The sequence below is a fragment of the Bos indicus genome, chromosome 4, assembly GCF_029378745.1.
Source record: "Bos indicus isolate NIAB-ARS_2022 breed Sahiwal x Tharparkar chromosome 4, NIAB-ARS_B.indTharparkar_mat_pri_1.0, whole genome shotgun sequence".
Lineage (NCBI taxonomy): Eukaryota > Metazoa > Chordata > Mammalia > Artiodactyla > Bovidae > Bos > Bos indicus.
Window position 1 is genome coordinate 66,524,999 of NC_091763.1, and position 23,083 is coordinate 66,548,081.

Genomic DNA, 23,083 nt, shown 5'->3' on the forward strand with positions numbered 1-23,083 from the left:
TCGGAACTTTCTCTGAACACATAGGGACTACTGGAGTCCACCCATCCTAACAGGGTTGTACCTAACGGGCAGAGATGCCAATCCTTGAGAACTAAAGCTCTTTGGACCCATGAGAGTATTGGTTATCTGCAAAACTAACTCCAGGTCTTTTAAAGGTGGTATAAAGGTTCGTCTAGTCAAGGCTATGGTTTTTCCTGTGGTCATGTATGGATGTGAGAGTTGGACCGTGAAGAAAGCTGAGCACCGAAGAATTGATGCTTTTGAACTGTGGTGTTGGAGAAGACTCTTGAGAGTCCCTTGGACTGCAAGGACATCCAACCAGTCCATTCTGAAGGAGATCAGCCCTGGGATTTCTTTGGAAGGAATGATGCTAAAGCTGAAACTCCAGTACTTTGGCCACCTCATGCGAAGAGTTGACTCATTGGAAAAGACTCTGATGCTGGGAGGGATTGGGGGAAAGAGGAGAAGGGGATGACAGAGGATGAGATGGCTGGATGGCATCACTGACTCGATGGATGTGAGTCTGAGTGAACTCCGGGAGTTAGTGATGGACAGGGAGGCCTGGCGTGCTGCGATTCATGGGGTCGCAAAGAGTTGGACATGACTGAGCAACTGATCTGATCTGATCTGATAAACTAGCTGAGGCTGAAATCAGTTGGCATTTAGCATCTGCTATCTCTGAAGGTGGCACTCAAGCACGCAGACTATACTGTCTTTATAAAAGGAGACAGTATCTAGGCCTTGGAGTGCATGGTCAACCAGCTAGGCATCTGGGGCTTCCAGGAAGAGCCCTGTGGCTTCTGAGGTCCCTGTAAGCTCCTTACAGAGGACTTTTTGAAGCAGCATTTCTCATACTTTGCTGTGTACATGACTCACCTTGGGATCTACCTAAAAGGGAGACTATGATTCAGTGGGTCTCAGGTGGGACCCAAGATTCTGCTTTGCTAACAAGCTCCCAGGTGATGGGGATACTGCTGCTCCAGAAACCACAGTCTGAGTACTGAGACTCTAAAGCATTTGGGAAATTTGTCACTGTTTATCTTAAGCCCGGAGAAGAGAGTGGCAGAGGATGAGACGGTTGGATGGCATCACTGATTCAATGGACATGAACTTGGGCAAACTCCAGGAGATAGTGAAGTAAAGGACAGGGAGCCAGGCGTGCTGCAGTCCGTGGGGTCAAAAAGACACTACTTAGCCACTGAGCAAAAACAACGATCTTAAGCCATGAGGCTAGTGCTACCAATAAACCTCTGATGGGATCCTGGTCAGTCTGTCTTCTCCATAATAGGAAAAGTAAATAGAGGTTAAACGGCAAGAGTGATGTAAGACCCAAATGGACAAGAGCAATAGGTACTCTCTTACTTTAGGGGCATCATACCCTAAATGACAAGGGTTTGAATGTTCAAAACATGAGCAAACAACAAATGCCATGATAAACTTAAATTGTCAGTGTTCAATGTGGTTTTCTTCTGGATGTGGTTGGCTGTTTTGTGTTTGTTTTTCTTATCAATATTTTTTGAAGTATAGTTGATTTATAATGTTGTTAATTCAATGTGTCTTTATTAAAACCCACATTTGTGCATAATCTTTCCTATCAGACTTTATGACCCACTGGGGTAGCTTCCCACAGGTGGATTCTTTCTCTTCTTCCAGATGCTTGAAACTCTAGCAGACTAGAAGAGTAGAAGCAAGAAATGAACTTTTTCTGGGTCACAAAGGGTTTTCCTGTGGGGTTTAATCCCTAGCTCTCCAGCCACTAGTGGCAAAAAAAATTAACAATCTTGCTCATGTCAGTAAGACATAATTAAGGAAATTTTTCTTGTGGAAATGTCTCTGCTTCTCAAAAGAGAAAAAAACGTGGAGTCACATAGCAACCCCAGGGAGAGGACGAAGGTTAATCTGAGTGAGAAAACCTGGAAAAGCGTGGGCTCTCACTCAATGAAGGGCCATGAAAGCAACATCAACCAAAACAGCACAGAGAATTGTCATAGCAACAGGTGCTTCATGACCTAACGTCCACAGTGCTGGGAAGAGGAGGAAGAATAACACTCCAGGAGAATAGAGTAAGGCTTTGAGAGAGCTGAAAGGGCAAAGATGAGGTTTGGTTTTACAGCTAACTTGGAAATGGTAAGCTCTCCCTTCTCTTGTGAACTGTTCTCTAACCAGGGGGGAGACTGTCAATCACTACTAAATAAAAGATACAAAAACATGGAGGGGATAAAAAGGAACAGTATGATCAATATTACTTAGACCCATAACCACTCTTTCATTGACTAGCTCACTCATGTGATAACCAGCAACCATCAATTCAGGACCATTTAAACAAGAAAAATGCAGGACTCCAACAATTTTCCAACTCACATTTATCGAGGCTGGTGACAGGTGTCTCTGAAGCCATTACTGGTCTCAGGACACAGAGAAACCCATCTGCTCACAAACCGCAGTGACAGCCTGCGTGGTGTTGTCACTGCACACATGTAGCATTTGAATATGACAATCCGGCAGGAAGGGGGAAAACTAGGTAGAAGCTAGGATGCCCCTGGAGTGTAGCAGAGGATGGGTAAGTCCAGGAGGAGGCTGCCCTGCTCCATCCATGGAGCATATCCACCTAATATGCATTTCCTAACAGCAGTTATGAGCTGGAAATGGGGCTGTAGTTATTGTTTAGTCACTAACTCATGTCCTGTTCTTTGCAACCCCATAGACTGTAAGCTGCCAGGCTCCTCTGTCCATGTGATTTCCCAGGCAAGAATACTGGAGTGGGTTGCCATTTCCTTCTTCAGGGGATCTTCCTGACCCAGAGACTGAACCCGTGTCTCTTGCATTGGCAGGCGGATTCTGTACTGCTGAGCCACCAGGGAAGCCCCTGGAAATGGAGACTAACCTTGATAGGGCGGCTGGGCTTTGACAGCCCTGTGTGTGTTCTGATTCTGAAGCTCTCCATGCATCCATAAGACAGTGAAACATGTATGACCCCCATTTTAAAGATGGGAACACTAAGGCTGAACAACCTGCTAGAGGCCGCACAGGCTAGGAGCTGGCCAGGCCGGGGCTGAGCACCATGCCCCACGTAGGGACATCTCTAAGGTTCTCTCAGTAAAGGAGCCAAGGCAGGCCTTTCTGGTCTTTATTCTTGGCCAGCCCTCCTCCCCTGCTGACCCAATCCAGATCTTGCCCTTTCTTCAAGTCTCACCTCCCCAGGAAGCCCCTGCCCATACATCATTCCTCGATGAGCCCACTCACATCTGAGATTCCCAGTCCTCTGGACACATTGTGGACAAAACAACATTTAAAAAAAAATCACAACATAGTTCCTGATCATAAATGGTTTCTGTAACATCATGGAAAATTTAGAAAATCCAGAAAAGAAAATAAGTATCATTCATAGCCTTGTCACCAGAGGCTCTTTGGTCCTGTGTCCCTCTGCAGGAGAGGAGCATCTGGTCGTCCCTCTTGTAGCATGAGCCTCCACCCCAGTGAACTGCATGGATGAAGTACCGAATGGATGATTATTATTTTGCCAAAATCAATGTTGATAAACTTTTGGCTATAATACCTCAACACTACCCCTTGAAAATCCTTTACCTAAGCCAGAAGATTCTGTTAAGTGTGTGCCGAAATGACTTAGCAAATGGTTTTCTCTCTCCACCAAAAACCTAAGAGTCCCAAGAAAGTTTTCACTACTGAGCTCACTTCTCAACAGTATTTTGCCAAGTGTCCCCATCCCATCCATGTCAATGTCAGCCTTTAATCAGTGCTTCTCATGTGTGCTGCACTGCACTAAGTCCCCAACAAAACTCGTGTCGTTTAATCCTCACAGCAACCCTAGGGTAACTATTGTCATTTGTTTCCTAATTTTAACAAATGAGGAAACTGAGAAACAGCAAGGTCAAGTAATTTAGCTGAGGTCACACAGCCAGCAAGTGGCAGACCTGGGATTTGAATCCAGGCAGCCTGCCCCCCAGAGCATGGGTTCTTCATCACTGTAGTAACCTGATTCTGCATAACTAGGTCAAGGGACCACAACCATCATGCTGCGGTCGGTGCCTGTTCACTGACATCCTCTCGGAAAACACTTCCCCAAAGAACCAGCAGAGTGGAGCAAGGAGACAGGGAATGGAACTCCCTCCCTCCATCTGCACAGTGTCAGGCAGTGTCTGGACCGAAATCAGTGCTTAGTCATGTAACCTGGGCCTTCTTTGTACTTTTCTGGGCTGCCTCTCCTCCCAGAAAGCCAGCCCCTAGAGCACAGGACTAGGCACTGTGCCCTGTCTCCTACAGGAGCTTTCCAGGTGGCGTGGTGGTAAAGAAACCACCTGCCAACACAGGAGACACAAGAGACAAAGAGATGCGAGTTCTACCCCTGGGTCAGGAAGATACTCTGGAGAAGGAAATGGCAACCCGCTGCAGTATTCTTGCCTAGAAAATTCCATGGACAGAGGCGCCTGGTGGGCTACAGCCCATGGAGTCGAAAAGAGTCAGACACGACTGAGCGCACACGCCTGTCTCTTACTCACCAATAGCAGATGATCCTGCATTTTGTTAATTATGTTATGAAGAGACAGAGGAAAAAGAGGAAGGTAAGATGGTGAATAAGAAAAAGAATAATTATTTTTTCTTGTCAAATCCAACAACAGATTTCTCTGGTAGGGCACGGACTCTGTGAGATTGGTTGTTTGGCAAGGGAGGGGCGGGGAGGCAAACAGAAAGCAGGGAGAAGCACAGCATCTAGGAAACGGGAAGGTCTAAAGGTAAAGCGCGCTACGTAGCATGCTTGGGAGGGCTGGGAGATGATTCCATCCAGGCAGGCAGGCATGTGTGGGCTTCAGCAAAGTGAACTGACTCTGCTTGACCGCTGCCCCCAAAGGCAGCAGAAAGCTGTCAATAGAAAGGTCCACAAGATAGGGGCTGGCAATGGGCCTGCCAAGGGAAAACAAGGATTCAAAGCCATGAGTGAGGCTGTTCTAAGATGAAGGTGAAAATATTCCTCCTGTGGTTTCCCCAACTATTAAAAAAAAAAAAAGCAGCTGCACAATTGGATCAGATTATCAAAAATTTTCAGGCAAATGACATACTCAAGTTCACCGGCTTGATAACCTTGCAGCATTTGGGTACATGTTACTTCAACAAATACTACGAGCAGTGGGGAGAAAGGCACTCTTCTGTGGAGAGGGAGAGGGTGAAGCTTCCCCCTGATTTCCAGAAGTCCTTCACCCGGGTCTGTAACACTCCCCTCTCATCCGATCTAGGGCACATCCTAACTGAGAGAAACCCAAGCCTGTGTGTATTTCACCCTCAGCAGCCCTGAGAAGGCACTTCGCTGAAGACAAAAAACTCAGCTGGAGCGCCCAGCACACAAAAGCTTCCCTAGCAAAGGGGGCCTCGTACCAGGCAAAGGCCCCACCTTGGGAGAACCATCCTGCCCGCTTTGGCAGAAGGCTCCACTTGAGAAATGAACTCAGGAAGCCCAACAGCATTAATAAAATCTGTGTGTCTCTGTTACACAAAGCAGCTTGATCTGAAAGAAAGTACTCAACCAAGTCAATCGCTTTTAGCTAAATATCTGGATTTTTTGGACTGCATTTTTTCCCCTTTACATACGGCTGCCTGGTTGCTTAAGCACAGCCATAGGCTTGATAAAGCAAGATGGCAAAAGGGGCTCTGGTGGGAGTTCACCTTCCCCAGTGAAGCACATTCTGCCGGTAACCTGTTGCTAGCCACCACAGATGAGAATCAGGTGGCCAGCTCATGAGTGGACCCTCTGTGGAAACCAGCTGCAAAGTGAGTATCATGTGCTAATCAGATATTTGGAGGGGGGGGTCGGGGGGGAAGGTAAGATTTACGGGAATCCATTTTTTTTTCTTTAACTTTTGCCTGCTTTGATGTCTCTACTCGGATGTCTAACAGGCATTTCAAACACTGACAAGTCCACATCTGAAGTCTTGGTGGTCTCACTCCCTAAGTTTCTTCCTGCAACTGTCCCATTTCAGTAAACGAACGCCATTCCCTTCAGTGAGTAGATGAGGAACTCTGGAGTCATCCTCATCTTCCTTTTGGATGACAGTGACAGCCTCCTTACGGGGCTCCTGTACCCCCTCTCCCCCTCACAGCCTGCTCTCTGCTAAGTGAATCTCTCTGGTGCTCAAGCCCTTCAGAGGCTCCCCAGGTCAAGTCCTTCTGTGACCCGCAAGCCCTGGAAATTCCTCAGATTCATCTCTCACTCTTCCTGCCTTCCCCCTTCACTCGGGCCACACCAGCCTCCCCTTGTTCCCTGAGCCCTGGCTTTCTCTCCCCCTGTGGTTGTATCTGCTGTTCTCCCTACCTGGAAAGCTCTTCCTGCGGATCCCCTCACGGCCCACATCTCACTTCAGTTTCACTTAAGTAGCCTTCTCAGGGAAGCATTGCCTGCTCCCCTAATCAAAACTGTCAGGGCCTCAGACACTCCTCACCCCCTTTCCCTGACTCATGTTGTTTTCTCCTTGGCACTTGTCACTAACACGTTATGTGTTGTCCTCAATTATCTTGTCTCCCTGACACTAGAATACAAGCCCCGTGAGATCTAAGATTTTCATTTGTCTGGTTCAAGTGCTAGGGACAGAGCAGTAAAGAGTGTCAAGTGCTTACTGGGTGCTCAGTAAATACAAATTGAATGGATCAAAGTGGGATAGACCAGTATCTGTAAGTCAAAAATCTATTTTGGATGAGTCAAACAGTCTTAGAAAATGAATAAACAACAAAAAGAATTGGTTGGACAAATGATACTAATCAGACAGTGACAAAGGCCATTTAAAATTCCTCTTCTTATAATGGTGGATTAAGTGATACTGGTCAGGACCAACTCTTCCATAGAGAACTAAAAATGCTGGATTCAATATGAAAAATGCCTTCTTAATTATATTGAGAATTAGTACCCATAGAGGTAAGCCTATCATAAAAAGTTGCTTTTGTCCTGAGGACAGCTCATCTACTATTCTCAAAGAAACTATGGCCTGCTTGGCCTACTCTAAGAGCTAGGGAGACCAAAGTCAACAAAGGAGCTTCTGTGACAAACCAACCTCACTTTAGGCTAGGACCCCAAAGTCTATGCTAGAGTCTGAATATTTATGTTCTCCCCTCCAAAGTCACATGCTGAAATCCTAACCGTCCAGGTGATGATATTAGAAGGTGGACCCTTAAGGAGGTGATCAGATCATGTAGGTGGAGCCCTCATAAATGACCAAGTGCCCTTATAAAAGAGGCTCTTGGCTTCTCTCTCTCTCCTTCCACCATATGGGGTTCAATGAAAAGATGGCTACCTGTCTAGGAAGTGAGCCCTCACGAGATACCAACTCTGCTGGCACACTGGTCTTGGACTTCTAGCCTCTAGAACAATGAAAAATAAATTCTTGTTTATAAGCCACCTAGTATTTTGTTATAAAAGCCTGAACAGACTGAGTCTGCTCTCAGAACAAGAAGAAACCAGGCCTGCAAACCTGGCTTTGCGTCACCTGGAGAGTTCTAAGAACTACAAGTCTTAAATTGTTTGAAGGTGGTCTCCGACTGAATCCTCTCTGGAGGAAAGTACCATTATCTTAGGCCTCAATTTATCCTGAAATATAAATTTTCAAATACAAATATACAAATTTTCAAGCACACAGAGATAATCCAACACACACACAAACAAGATACCAGGAGGGGGACCCAGTGAAAACAAAAGATGACAAAACAGACTTCAAAATTTTGAAACACTGGAATATCCCAAAGTCTCTTATGCAGCTTAAGCCTACCATGTTCAGAGAAACAAAAAACAAGTTTGAAGATTCCAAGAAAGAAATAGATATTAGGGGTTTCCCTGGTGGGTCATGTGTCAGTGGTAAAGAATCCCCCTGCCAATGCAGGAGACACGGATTCAATACCTCATCAGGGAAGATCCCACAGGCCTCAGAGCAACTAAGCCCGTGTGGGATTGAGCCTGTGCTCTAGAGCTCAGGAACCACAACTACTGAACCCATGTGCTGCAAATACTAAAGCCCGTACACACTAGAGCTTGTGCTCCACAACAAGAGAGACCACCACAATGGGAAGCCCAAGCTAGACTAGTTCCTCCCACAACTAGAGGAATAGCCCCTGCTTACTGCAACTAGAGAAAAGCCAGAGCAGCAACAAGGACCCAGCACAGCCAAAAATAAAATTATAAAAAAGTAGATACTCTAGTAAAAGATTTGAAAAAAAAAAAAGGAAATTCTAGAGCAAATAACATTGAAACTGTAGAGTGCTTACAGTGGGCAGGGAACTGAACTTGGGGGAAATGTCACACAATCTGACTTTGTCTTCCAATAAAGAGAGAGAAGTAGTTTATAAAATAGGGGTGAGTATTCATTTCACATGCTTTTCAGCTAGAATGAAACAAACCATCAGCTAACCACAAACATCCAGATTCCTAAATCCTAAGGAGGCTGGGGGGCGGGGGGTGAGGTGGGGGAAGCAAGCTCTCTACAAGAGACTTTATCAAAAGAGAAAAGAACAACTATCCAGTTTCTTCGCCTCCATATCCATCCACATGAGAGTACATCCTTTATACCGCCTTCTGGCAATTTTATATTACAAGAGAACCTCCATAGCACTTGCAAGCATTTTGGTGTTAAGTCTACTGGATGAGAACCGGAATACTCAGTTGTCTCATAAAAGACTGTGTGCTTCCCACCCAATCAGAGATTCTTAACTCAAGGGATGCTAGAAATAACCATCATCCCCGCAACAAACAGCTGTGTCACATCCCGTTTCCCCCTCCCTCTCCGCCTTCAGCCTCCCTCCACGAACTGCTATCTTTAAGCCACAGGGCAGACAAGAGAAAAACAATTAGTCATTCCGGGTTTTGCCCACTTTCCCCACAATCCGTGTTATTCAGAGCACAGTCACTGGAGACAATAAGACAGCTTTGGAAGCCAAGCAGGCACCTACAGGTCTGAAAGACTTGAAGACTTTTTCCAAGACTTCATGGAGCGTCTTCTTGCCGCAGGAGGAGATGTAATCCTGTGCTAGCTGCAAGAAAGGCAGGCAGTCTTCACTCTCACTCCACACGTGCTGCGTGCCCACCGGTAAGGGAAAGGAGAAAACAAAGACACACAGTTATATTCAGTCTGAAATACACAAAAACCAAGATTTTTTTTTCAATTATGTGAATTTGAAGAAGGCCTCCATTCCAGAGTAAAAATCCATATAGTTATTCTTGATGTAATCGAAGGCAGAAAATGAATACCCTGCAGAAACCCCCCATGCTCCTGGTCCATAATCTTACCTGCTCAATTTTCCATCAGATCTGCCCATACATAGTAAAAGGGCAAGGGGATCAATATTCCCCTACCCGTGATTTCCAATGTCCCTCTCCTGATGCTGGCAAAGTGAAAGTGAAGTTGCTCAGTCGTGCCCGACTCTTTGCGACCCCATGAATAGTAGCCTGCACCAAGCTCCTCCATCCATGGGATTTTCAAGGCAAGAGTACTGGAGTGGGTTGCCATTTAGGGTGGCTTTAAAATGGGAGGGAGGAGAAACCAAGAGCTTGCATAATCCTTACCATTGCCTTCAGCAATGGCTGAAGGATTAAGTAGGCAGAGTTTGTAACTGCTTACTTGGAAACATCCTTTACCCAGATGAGTCTGAGAGTGGGGACGATGGTCAGTTTACTTCAAAATGAAATTAATTTAGGAGGACACACGGAAAAGTCATCCCTACTCACCAGGAAACAAAGGCTCTCTGAAATCTCACCTTCCCTTAAAATGCTTTACGAGGACATCGTAGGGCTTCCCTGGAGGCACAATGGTAAAGAATCTACCTGTCAATGCAGGAGATGTGGGTTCAATTCCTGTGTCAGGAAGATTCCACATGCTGTGGAGCAGTGCCACAACTAATAAGCCTATCTTCCAGAGCCCAGGAGCTGCAACTCTTGACCCCATGTGCAGCAACTACCAAAGCCCCTGCACCTAGAGCCTGTGCTCTGTAACAAGAGAAGCCTGTGCAACCAGAAGCAGCCCCCACTTGCCTCAACTAGAGAAAAGCCCATGTAGCAATGAAGACCCAGCAAAGCCAAAAAAAAAAGAAAAATAAATAAAGTAAAAATTATTTTATACATATATGCTGCTACTGCTGCTGCTGCTAAGTCGCTTCAGTCGTGTCCGATTCTGTGTGACCCCATAGACAGCAGCCCATCAGGCTCCACCGTCCCTGGGATTCTCCAGGCAAGAACACTAGAGTGGGTTGCCATTTCCTTCTCCAGTGCGTGAAAGTGAAAAGTGAAAATGAAGTTGCTCAGTCGTGTCCGACTCTTAGCGACCTCATGGACTGCAGCCTACGAGGCTCCTCCATCCATGGGATTTTCCAGGCAAGAGTACTGGAGTGGGGTGCCATTGCCTTCTCCGATATATATATATATATATATATATATATATATAAATAAAAGAGGGCAACGTACCCAAGCAACACTTTACGATGTTAACATGCACCAGGAGGAAACTGATTTTGGCTTTATTTTTTCTTAGACTAGACAAGTTTTTTTTTTTTTTTCTTTCCCACATGAGGATATCCATTTTAGCACATCTTTAAGACTTGGCTAGTTTCTCCCATAAATGTTCAAGGATCTGGAATAAGCCCAAGAAACTGGTTTGAGAGATGAAGATGCAGAAGCCCCCTGTTCTGCATATCTGCGCAACAGGATGGGGGTAGGGGTTATTGAAGACCAGGATAATATCAGGGTGTCAGTCAGGTACCAAACATTGCTGTTTACAGGAACCGGATCAATGACAGCTCAACACTGGTGAAAAAAGTGTAGAGGACAGGAAGATGTTTGGCAGCTGAGAGCAAGGAACAGGTACTGGGCAGCAAGGGACAGATCAATTTGGAGAAATGGTCCATGTCAAGCACATACTTACTCCTGCTATTAATACAAATGATTAGAGCATCACCCCCAGAAAGTCATATGCCCAACATGCAATAAACAGATTTCCCCTTCTTCCTTTTCACTGCAGGATCCTCAGGAACTGGAAAGAACTGAAAAGGCTGCTCAGATTCAAGAGAGAATAACGTGCTAATATGCCATCTTTACAGCCCAATTATCTGTGTTTCACAGACGTGAAAGTCCAATTCTGATGCATGCTGCTCTATTTCCAGCAGACTTCTAGAGTAGCTTCCTCCTTGACCTAATAAAGATACCTTCTAGATTCTCTAACTTTAGAGAACAGCTCAAACATGATTCCCTATTAAGTGGACGCCTTTAAAGTTGTCGAGTCACTGAAATGCCAGTCATGTAATAGTCTTTTGCATTGTACAAAAAGCATAATAGTACAAAGTGCCTTTAAATCCATTATTGCACTTGATTCTTCATGGGGATTCAGCAAGAACAATAAAGTTCACTTTAATACAAGTTTGGTTCAACACCTATTTTAAAACTCAAATTTTAAAAAGTTCTGGCATATTTCAAATTCTTATCCAAGTCAGAGATGGGATTAACACCTAGCACCACACAATGGAAAATCTTAAGCCTGCCTTCTTCCCTAGACTTGTTATGGAGATTACAGAGAAAGTAAAAAGTTGATTAAGTACCTAGTACAGTGCCTGGCTGGCAGATAGTACATAGCTTTTCAATAAGGTGGCTATAAGTCCCCTATTTCCCCTTTTGCATTTGCAGGAGGATGGTGTGGGGGATTTCCACCTGCAGTAACGCTAAATCAGACAGCCTATGTGACTTCACTGAGAACACCATCCAAGGCAACTTGGGTTAGAATTAATTCAGAAGCAGGTGTATCTATGAAAACCTTGTAGTTTTTACAAATATAGCCTATTTTTTAACTATCTTTTTTTAAGTATTTTAAGTTATAAATTAAGGAAATAAATTAAGAAAAGTATATCACTCAAAGCGTTAGTCGCTCAGTCGTGTCCAACTCTTTGCAATTCCATCGACTGTAACCCATCAGGCACCTCTGTCCACGGGATTCTTCAGCCAAGAATAGTGGAGTGGGTTGCCATTTCCTTCTCCAATATCATTCAAACTGTAACAGAATTACAGTGTATCCGCCACCGCCTGGCAATCAGTTTCTTCAGTTTAAGTGTTTCTAGGGCATCTACAGCCTCACAAAGAGGAGGTTCACGCCACCATTTTCATTACTCCGCTTTTGGAGTTGTTGATTTATGAATACACTGGAGAAGAAAGACTTGCATACATGTCTGCTAAGTCACTTCAGTCATGTCTGACTCTTATGTGACACCATGGACTGTAGCCCACCAGGCTCCTCTGTCCATGGGATTCTTTGGGCAGGAATACTGGAGTGGGCTGCCATGCCCTCCTCCAGGGGACCTTCCTGACCCGGGGGTGGAACCTGCGTCTCCTGCAGCTCCTGCATTGCAGGTGGATTCTTCACCGCTGAGCCACCAGGGAAGCCCTAGAACAGACTTAACACCTGTGAAAGGACTTTCTGTCCATTCTCCCTAAATTTCCTTGACGTGGCTTTCTAACTTATCCCGAATTGCCAGCAGTGCTGGTTTTCTTGTTTTACAAGAGTTTTAACTGAATCCCTGCCCATATGATAACCTGACGGAGCAGGGGGTTTGGAATGAGACAAACCCAGATGTACACAGCCGCTTATAAGAAATCACCTGCTAAATGCCAATTATTTCATATCCATTGTATCGCATAACAAAAGGAATTCAGTTTTATGGACTGAAACTGCCCCTTTCTAAAACTAATCATGGCAGTCAGCGAAAATTCACTGGTGAGATGAACCAAAAAGTAAGTCTGTAGTTGGGGAAAAAAAGACAAAGGGAAAACAACAGAAGAATCATATAAAAACCAGTGAGATCAGGACAGCAGTGCCAGGGAAACAAGCCTGGCACATGCCATGGATAGAACACAGATTGGCTTTCACTGCTTTGCAGAGGCCTATGCAAAGAGGCCTATAGCAAAGGCTATATTTGTAAAAACTACAAGGTTTTCATAGATACACCTGCTTCTGAATTAATTCTAACCCAAGTTGCCTTGGATAGTGTTCTCAGTGAAGTCACATAGGCTGTCTGATTTAGCGTTACTGCAGGTGGAAATCCCCCACACCATCCTCCTGCAAATGCAAAGAAAGATAAGCTACCAGTGACCTGAGGCAGTGCCCACATATAAAACAGACCAACTCTTCAGAACTAACAGGAATGGGACTAGGGGCAGGAGCCCTGTAGTTATTCAGGCACTAAGTCGTGTCCGACTCTTTGCGACCTCATGGACTATGGCCCACCAGGCTCCTCTGTCCCTGGAATTCCCTAGGCAAGAATACCTGAGTGGGTTGCCATTTCCTTCTCCAGGGGCAGGAGGGTTACTCTTAGAAAATTAGAGAGGCCTATTCCAAAACCAGGGGAGGGCAGAGAGAGTATCTGGTGTCTGGGCTAAAGCACCTGAAAGCAAGATCTGGGCTCTAGCCTTGTACGAGGACAAACGGGAACTTGACCCAGAGTCCGGCACCACAGGGCATGGCCACAAGGCCTTTCACTTGGAAAATATCTTAAGCATGAGAAACCAAACACCCACTCTGGCCATAAAAAAACTATAGCAAGGGGTCAGAGAACCTGTGGCTCTGAACAATGTTAACTCCTTGGCAAATATACATCTGGGAACAGAATGTACTGAACTTCCAATCTGGTAGTTAGAACCAAGGCAGATCACAGACATGGACTGTTACAATATTAGAAATGCCAAGAAAAGGCTTCACAAAGGAGGGGAAAGAGGTGGTTCTTATGCGTTAGAGTGCATCTCAGTCACCTGTGCTGTGCTGTGCTTAGTCACTTCTGACTTTTTACAGCCCCATGGACTGTAGCCCACCAGGTTCCTCTATCCATAGGATTCTTCAGGCAACAATACGGGAGTGGGTTGTCATGCCCTTCTCCAGAGGATCTTCCCGACCCAGGGATAGAACCCAGGTCTCCCCCTTTGCAGGCAGATTCTTTACCGTCTGAGCCACCAGGGAAGCCCTCTCAGTCACCTGAAGTGAAGTGAAGTCACTCAGTCGTGTCCGACTCTTTGCGACCCCATGGACTGTAGTCTACTATGCTCCTCTGTCCGTGGGATTTTCCAGGCAAGAGTACTGGAGTGGGTTGCCATTTCCTTCTCCATCAGTCACCTGGAGGCTTATCAAAATGCCATCGCTGGATCCCACACAGGAGTTTCTGACACTGCATTTCCAACAAGTTCCAGGTGATGCTTATGTTGCTGGTTCTGGGACCACCATTTGAGGACAGAATAGAACTGTGACTAACCACATATTTGAGGATGGGCATTACATTACATTACTTTGCTGACAAAGGTCCATCTAGTCAAAGCTATGGTTTTTCCAGTAGTCATGAATGGATGCGCGACCTGGAACATAAATAGGGCTGAACACTGAAGAACTGATGATTTTGAACTGTGGTGTTGGAAAAGATGCTTGAGAGTGCCTTGGACTGTAAGGAGATCCAACCAGTCCATCCTAAGGGAAATCAGTCTTGAACATTCTTTGGAAGGACTGATGCTGAGGCTGAAACTCCAATACTTTGGCCACCTGATGCAAAGAACCGACTCACTAAAAAAGACCCTGATGCTGGGTAAGGCAGGAGGAGAAGGGGAAGACAGAGGCTGAGATGGTTGGTTGGCCTCACTGACTCGATAGACGTGAGTCTAAGAAAGCTCTGGGAGATGGTGAGGGACAGGGAAGCCTAGCGTGCTGCAGTCCATGGGGTCGCGAAGAGTCAAACATGACTGAGCAACTGAACAACATTACATTAAAAGGGCTTCCCGGGTGGCTCAGCAGTAAAGAATCCACCTGCAATGGAGGAGACACAAGAGATGCAGGTTCAATCCCTGGGTCGGGAAGGTCCTCTGGAGGAAGGTATGGCAAGCCACCCCAGTATTGTTGTCTGAAAAATCTCATGGACAGAGAAGCCTGGAGGGTTACAGTCCATGGGATCACAAAGAACTGGATACACTGAAGCAACATAACATGCACTCAATTACATTAAAAAAAAATCTAAATGTCATGATCAACTAAAACTACTTCCATTTCTCAGGACAGCATGGGTTGCAGCGAAGCAGCCCCAACTTGCACCTGCCCTGAGCAGCCTACTCTTTCCTATAGATTCCTGCCCCTTTGGAGCTGAAAATCCCCAGTGAGAACTCTGATTTCAGCACATGTCATCTGTGGCCCTTCTTTCTGTCATTAAGTTGGGTTGGAGTTTCTTATCAAAGCTCATCTGGTTTGAGACAATAAAACAATGTCAACTGCAAACAGAAAAATGAGCACCTTTCTGTTTTCTGTAGTAGAGATAAGAATATCTAGCTTATCCAAGAATGGAATTAGATTATTAAAGTAATTCAAATGACAAATACCTTTTTGATCACAGTCTGTATGCTCCTACTGTTCTAACACTTGTGGGGATGGCGCTCGACTTCCTGGTGCTTAGGCAGAGTTGGGGATGGCAGGGAGCTAAGAACACACCTGCTGTCCTCCCAGGACTCAGTTATCTGTGTCAAAGGGCCATTGTGAAGCGCCTCAGTCTCACCACGTGGGTTTTCTGCTGCCAGCAGTTCTGGGGAGTCCATTTTAAGTTGGTACGGCTTAACCCAAAACTGACTGCTACCCACACAGTAAGAGGTGAGGTAAGAGTGACGAGCCATCTCAGGACAGCCAGCATTATTTCTGAACATGTCTGACCATACCTCCAATCTGCTCTAGGTGTCAAACACTGATCTGGTTTATCAAGGAGGAAACTGAGACTCAGAAAGTTTAAGCAACTTGTCTGTGGTCACACAGGAAGTAATGGGCAAAGCCAGGATATCAAGAGGGATGTCATGCTTTCAACCTGAGCCTCAGCTCCTTCCTTTGTAAGTCAAACAAAATAATAATACCCCCAGGGTGGACATGGGCTTCCCAGGTGGCGCAGTGGTAAAGAATCCACCTGCTAAAACAGGAGCTGCAGGAGATGCAGGTTCCATCCCTGGGTTGGGAAGATCCCCTGGAAGAGGGCATGAGAACCCATTCCAGTATTCTTGCCTGGAGAATTCCATGGACAGAGGAGCCTGGTGGGCTACAGTCCACAGGGTTGCAAAGAGTTAGACACGACTGAGCTACTAAGCACAACAGGGTGGATATAAAGATTTCAGATTTCAAGAGAGGGACTTCCCTGGCAGTCCTGTGATTAAGACTTTGCCTTCCAATGCAGGGACATGTGGGTCTGATCCCCTGTAGGGGAAGTAAGATCCTAAGATTCCACATGCCACATGGCCCAAACACCAAAACATAAAACAGAAGCAATATTGTAACAGATTCAATAAAGACTTTAAAAATGGTCCACATAAAAAAAAATCTTTAAAAAAAGGTTCCAAGAGATAAACTGCCTCTCATTTAGCAGAGGCCTATGAGTGCTTATGTCTTCTCCCCCTTACTTGAGTTTATATTAGCAGGAATTTACTCTCCTTGGGATAACCACTCCATGAATGATAAAGGACATATCTTTTTCCCTGATGCAATCTCTCTAGATGAATAATACATGGCCACCATAGGAAACTTTACAGTCTACCACTACTGCTCATTTAACCTGCAAATAATGTGATATAGGCATGATTATCCCCATTAGACAGAAGAGGAAACTGAGGATAGGGTTTAAATTGAACAAGACAGGGCCTTCTCTCCACTATACCACCATGGAAACATGATGATGCAACCTCATTCAAACAAATTGTATCTTCTTTCTCCGAAATAAAAAGGTTGTTATTTAGTCACACAGTTAATAATAGAGACATGCCTAGAATGAAAATGGGGATTATATCTATATATATAGATATAAAGTCACAGTCATAGGGACACATACAAAATTAAATCACATAGTTCTTCTATAAATAAAACATTTTTCTTTAATACTATGACAACGGCTATCTTTGTTTTTGTATTGAGGAGGGATTAAACTATACATGTCAAACCAAACATGTTGTGAATGGTTGGCAGGACAATAAGGGAGCGCCCCCCCCCCCCAACTCCCCCCCCACCTCCCCCCCCCCCCGCCCCGCAGCAGCAGCAGGGAGAGGCTGGGCAGTGGGCTTTGTTTCCAGAGAGCTCTTTTCTCCAGGATGAGGCGAGGAGGGAAAGCAGCTGGTGCTGCCATGCCCAGGAGCACATGCCCCTCTGTCCGTCTGGCATGTTAGTGGCTGCCAACGCCCAATTCCTCAAGCCTGACGGAACCCTGGGGACCTTTTGAGCTGGCAGAGGATGGGCGTGCCGCCTGTATAAGCTCTCAGCACCGTCCCTGTGACACCTGAAGAGCCAGGCAGGGTAGCCATGTCCCTGAACCCCCAGCACACACAGGGCACTGGCAGCATTTTATCCCAGGACCTGAACTCCTCAGCCATCCGTAGAGAGAGACTTGAATCAGCAGCAGTTTGCAAAGGGACCACATGGCCTGTAAAGCAAGCAGGGGAAGGAGTTCACAAGGGGCCCAGGAGCTGCCAAAGAGAGGACAGACAAAAAGAAGTCCTTGTTCCTAAGCCCCAGCCTGATCCTGTTCAGGAGACCTTCTGCATGGTGGAAGGGACAGCTCTCTGGGCTTTGGCTCAAGTCCTGACTCTGTCACTTCTTACTGGCATAGTCCTGGCTGAGTCCTTAAAGTTACTAGCCTCGGTTTCCTCGCCTATAAAATAGGGGTATATTAATACCCACCTTACAGAATTTTTGTGAAGCTCAATAAGAAGTAGCCATTGAACCCAAGTCTGAATTGGGTCCCCTGTTGTCACCCCTGAGGTGCCAGGTATTCAGTACAGGGCTACCATCTATTAGCCGTAGGGAAGTTAGTAAACCTCGCTTGGCTTCAGTTTTCTCATCTGTAAAGTGGAGATAATTATAGAGAGTGGCTTCTGAGATTACTAAGATTAAATGGGTTCATACATACAAAGTCTGATACATGGTAATTCACACTTAAGTGGTAACTGTCTTTGAAGCTGTCACTCTTGAAATTTAACATGTCTTCTCTACTAGGCTATTATTCATTCATTCATTCTTACAAACATGGATTGAATATCTATCACATGTCTGGCATGTTCTGAGCACTGCCATACAGGGATGAATAAGACAAACTCTCATTAAGCTTATAGGCTAGTGGGCGAGGCAAAAAATAAGCAATGGACTATCAAGTATTAGTGAGTGCTATGGTAAGGGTAACAGAGGGTGAAATAAGGGAGTATGTGGTCAGGCAGGTTTCTCCCAGGCTGCAATGGTATAAAGAAAGGAGCTATGTAAGGATGTGGGGGAAGAGTGTTTTAGGCAGAGGGAACAGCAGACGAAAAGGCCCTAAGGCAAGAATGAGCTTGGCTTCTCTAAAGACCAGAAAGGCCAGTGTGGCAGGAACACACTAAGCAAGGGCCAGGATGAGGTCAGAGAGGCGGCGGGAGACAGATCACGTGGGGGCTTGAAGCCAGGAAAGCTTAGGTTTTATTGCAAAAGTGATGGGAAGTCAGTTTAGGAGAGGGAGGGAGTGGTAAGAACACAACCTGCCGTTTTATCAACATTTTAAATAGATCCAGAGGGACTGCTATGTGGAAACTCTGCCTGAGATTGTTAATATCATCCCCACTTTAGGCACTGTTCTCAAACAAATCTGCTAGGGAGGTACTAATATTATCTCTATTTTACAGATGTGGAAGTCATGACAGAGAGGGGTTAAATAACTTCCTCCCAGGCACAAAGTTAGATGTGGGGAGCTGGGGTGAAAGCTCGAGTAGCCTGCCCCAGAGCCTGTGCCCCTAGGCATTATACCACACTGTTTCTCAGATGAAAAGAATGGCCCCATTCTAAGTAGCCCTGGCCAGGTACAGAGTGAGCCCTCAATAAATGTTTGTTAAATGAATGAATGATATAAAAACACTTTGTAAACTGAAATGCTATGTAAATATTCTTATTGTTAACAAATCCTTCAGATTACAAGGATTCCATTCATCTCAAATTTCTTCTAATACTTAGCAGATTTTCCTGGGAAAAAGAAATGAACAGAGACAGCACATTTTCTTCAGGTCTGAGTTTTGTTAACTAGAGGCAAACAGCATCTTGACAAACCTGGCCTGCAAATCTGAGGCAAGGTTTTGGCTAAGAAAACTCCAGTGTTTGGCATCTTATTTATTATGGCCTCTAGTAACTGAAAAGGTCCAGTCTGCCCAATGAATTACTCCCCACACCCACCACCACCACTTTCTTTCTTTCCTATTTATGTCATTTAATTGTCAGTGAATGAATACTTTCAAAAGAAATACTTCCAAGTATTTCACTCATACAGGTGGAGATTTAAAATGTAATATGAGTGGCCTTGAAAAAGGCCTGATAGACTTCATGTTTCTATATGGTTTGCTAAACATATTCAAATCAAGAGAATAGCCTTGCTTTTCTTCACCCACCTATTCTCTTTGGATATGTCTCATGCAGTGACAGCAGGATGGCTGTGTGGAACCATGAGTTTCAGAACCATGAGTGATTCCTGCCCCATTTCACACAGTAAGGAGGGGAAAGGCCACTGGCAGACCAAGGAAGCCCAGGGGTCGAAGGGACTCCTAGTCAAATCCTAACACTGCAATTAGTTGGACCCTGGTGCCCTTTCCACTACATCCCTGGCGCTTATTCATACTTTTACTATGAATAAATCCCTTTTTAATGATCTTTCACATTGACAAACAACACTTACTTATTTTAACTACAGTTAACAGTGTTCTTACATACATTTATACCTTACTTGCGCTTCACGAATACCTACGATGGAGGCATTCTGATTAACCTCATTTTACAGGTAAGAAATTGAGGCTCTTAAAGAGACAAGTTCTAAACTCTGGGGAACCCCAGATCTCTGACCCAAATTTGTGTGGCCCTTGCTGTGCAGTGGAGACTGTCAGGTGCATTATCTATTTGATCACCTGGGGGTTGGTATTATACCCATTTTTCAGATGTGTACACTGAACATTTTAAAACACTGAAATGAGTTTGACCAGAGTCACGCTGCTACAAGTCAAATCTGACTGTCACTCTAGGCTATGCCTCTTCTAGAGGGTCAGGAGGCTGGGGCCTGGTGAGTCTCTCACCTTTGTGGAGTGGAATGGAGGTCGTGGGAGGGGCATGCTTCATCTTGTCACATAGAGGACTTCATCTCTCTGGGACCAAGAAAGACAATCACGCTAACTCCTTGTCGAACTTTCTGTGGTAGTTGGGGTGCACGACAGCCTGGGCTTTGAACCAGCTTTGTCTCACCCCACCTGAAGAGCCAGCGCCAGGCCGCGCCTCTGCACTGCCTCACCTCCGTCCCCAGGGGCGGCAGCAGCGCCAGCTCCAGGCTCAGGCCGGCAACTCAGGCCGGTAACCTGAGCCCATAGCCGCCTCCATCTTACATGTAGGGACCATTATTTTTTCCCCGTTCTTACAAATACTTCACGGAACGCCATCCTCGCCCAGTCTCCACACCTCCCACCCCAACTCCCCGGCCCTCTACCTCCCCTTCCTTAACTGCCAGCGCCAAGATCCCAAGTGAGGGCAGGATACAAAGTCGAGAATTTGGACACCGCAGTTTCAGGTCCAAGTCCCTCCGAGCCCGGGGCGGGGCGGGAGGTGGGATGGGGAGGGGGAATTTCACCCCCATCTGGAAAAACCAAAAGGCCTTGGCAGGGCCAAGGCCGCCGCCTCAGCTGGACAGAACCTTTCGGGCTCCACACATCTCGTTGGAAGCTCATAGAGGAGCAATGGAAGCACCAGAGGAAAGGGGGCTAGGCGTGCCTCTGTGTGTGAGTGTGTGTGTGTTTGTGTGCGCAAGCGCGTGTGCGTTTTTAAGATCCGGGGTGTAATTCCGCAAAGATGGTCCAGGAGATGGGGCATCGCTAGTGTGGACAGAGGCTTTGTGTCTTAATACCACTGAGAATAACATGGGGAGAGGGGTCGGGATGAGGGTTCTCTCGGGCGAGGAAAACTGGAGGAGTTGTGTCTGCGCATTGAGAGGGTAACGGGATTCCTCACCCGGACGGGACGCCTGGGTGGAGGAAGCTCCGGACTCCCGATCCTCTGGGAGTGAAGGGTCCGTGCGCCCCGGCCCGGACTGGCGCTAGGCGGAGACATCCTCGGAGATGCTCTAGCCGAGCACTGCGCTCGAGCCGTGGGGTCGCGTCCCGGAAACTGCCCTCCCTAGCCCAGCTTCCCGGATTCTAAGGATGCCCCTGCCTGCCTCCTACTGGCCTCAACCGGAGTGCTGACCCCAACGCGCCAAGCTCAGGGGCTCGCCCGGCGGAGCGCGGAGCATTGGGGTGCCTGCGGGCGGTTACGCCGCCCCCCCCCACCTCACGCCCCACCGCCTCCCCGGCGAGCGGGAGCTGGGGCGCAGGGTAGCGGCCGCGCGTCCACACTCCCGCGCGCTGCGGCGGTCCCTCCCCCGAGCACTCACAAAATTGTCCCCGCAGCCGTTGTCCGGACACAACACGTAGAAGGAGACGCCGGGATCGGCGTAGAAATCCATCCTGCGCTCGGTCTCCTCGGTGGCGATGAGCTCGAAGGGCGTGTTGGAGCACCATTTCTCCGCAACGTCAGCCAGCTGCTGGAAATCCATCCTGGCCCGCCGCGCCCGCCGCTCCCTCAGCCTCTTCGCGCGCCGCCCGCCTCCAGCTCCCTCCGCCGCCCGCCCTCCTCTCCTCCGGCGCCCTCCTCCCGGACGGGCAGCACGCGGCTCTGTGGCTCTCGGGCAGGCGGCGGGGCCGGGCGGCTCGGGCTCCCTCCGGTCCCGGGGCTCCTCCCGGCGGGGACTGTTTACATGCTGTGTGTAACCGGGTGGGCGGTGGCCAGGGACTGCGCGGCGCCGCGCCCGGCTCCTCCCAGCTCCGCCTCTCCGCCCGCCCCTTTTCGGGCAGCCCCGGAGGCTGGCGCGGCCCGGCCGAGCGAAGTTGACAGTGGGCGTGGCGGGGCGGGACGAAGCACGGCTGGAGGCACAGTGTGCTCCGCGGACTTTCCTGTCTCCACCTGCCCCCTTTTTAAAAAACGAACCCGAAGCATCCCGGGGCCCTCAGGAACCTAGGGCCGCCCCGGCCCGTGACGTCATGGGATCCAGCCAATCACCGGAGTCTGAGACCAACGCCGAGATCTGTGAGCCGGGTGACGTCACAGCGCGGGCCCGAAAACGGCAGCTCGCAGGTTACAGTGAAGCGGAGTTATCTGGGTCGCGTTTATCTGGAGTTTGAAGGCCGGGAAAGCATTTTTCCCAATGAGACTGAAGTGTAGAGAAATTCACAGAACTGCAGATAACGTGTACCTTGTCTGAGGCTAGAAATGGAGGAGCTGAGAAAACCAAAGGGAAACAGAGCTTATCTTTTTCAGAAATCACAGCTCTGTCATCTGAATGATGTAAAGAAATGTTTTCCATAAATACATTTACTAGACACTGAAATGAATGTCCGTTTGGAAAGGAGGATAAAAGTTTATGGATTTGGGGGGTTTTGTTTGTTTTTGGCTTTAACATAAAGCTGAGTATTTCTAAAAATAAGCCTCATAAGTCTAGACTGAAGGCATGAGGAGAAGGGGACAACAGAGGACGAGATGGTTGGATGGGATCCCCGATTCAATGGACATGAGTTTGAGCAAGCTCCGGGAGATGGTAAAAGACAGGGAAGCCTGGTGTGCTGCAATGGGGTCGCAATGAGTCGGACACGACTGAGCGACTGAACAACAACAAATCTAGATTGAATAGTAATCACCTTAAATTCATACTGTAAAACCGAAAATGACCAACTGCCAATTTAGGAGAGGAGAAAGTACATTTTAAAACAAGGTCCAACCATTGCACCTGTTGAATGTTCAGTGGCTGCCGGGACCAGACAGACTGCTGGATTGCAGAAAATGCTTTGGATAGAGCCCTGGCCCACAGGAAGTGACTAACTACTAGCAGAGACAGGCCAAATAGCATTCATTCCATAATACAAACATTCAGTCAGCTTTTATCTTTAAAGTTGGTCTTCTGAAGCAAGCACCATGCTAGTTCTAGGGATATAAATGTGTTGTTGTTCAGTCGCTAGTATCTGACTCTTTGTGACCCCATGGACTGC

At 46.9% G+C, this 23,083-nt stretch overlaps 1 protein-coding gene across 1 annotated transcript in view; it reads right to left on the reverse strand.

Annotated features, from left to right (window-relative positions):
* Positions 1 to 21,962, reverse strand: part of MTURN (maturin, neural progenitor differentiation regulator homolog) — a 32,997-nt gene extending 11,035 nt beyond the window's left edge. The window contains exons 1-2 of the mRNA XM_019958820.2: positions 21,436 to 21,962; positions 8,941 to 9,063 (exon numbers count right to left, since the gene is read on the reverse strand). Coding sequence (XP_019814379.1) covers positions 8,941 to 9,063; positions 21,436 to 21,597 — 285 coding nt within the window. The 5' untranslated portion in view covers positions 21,598 to 21,962. The remainder of the gene's footprint in view (positions 1 to 8,940; positions 9,064 to 21,435) is intronic.
* Positions 21,963 to 23,083: the final 1,121 nt, after the last annotated feature.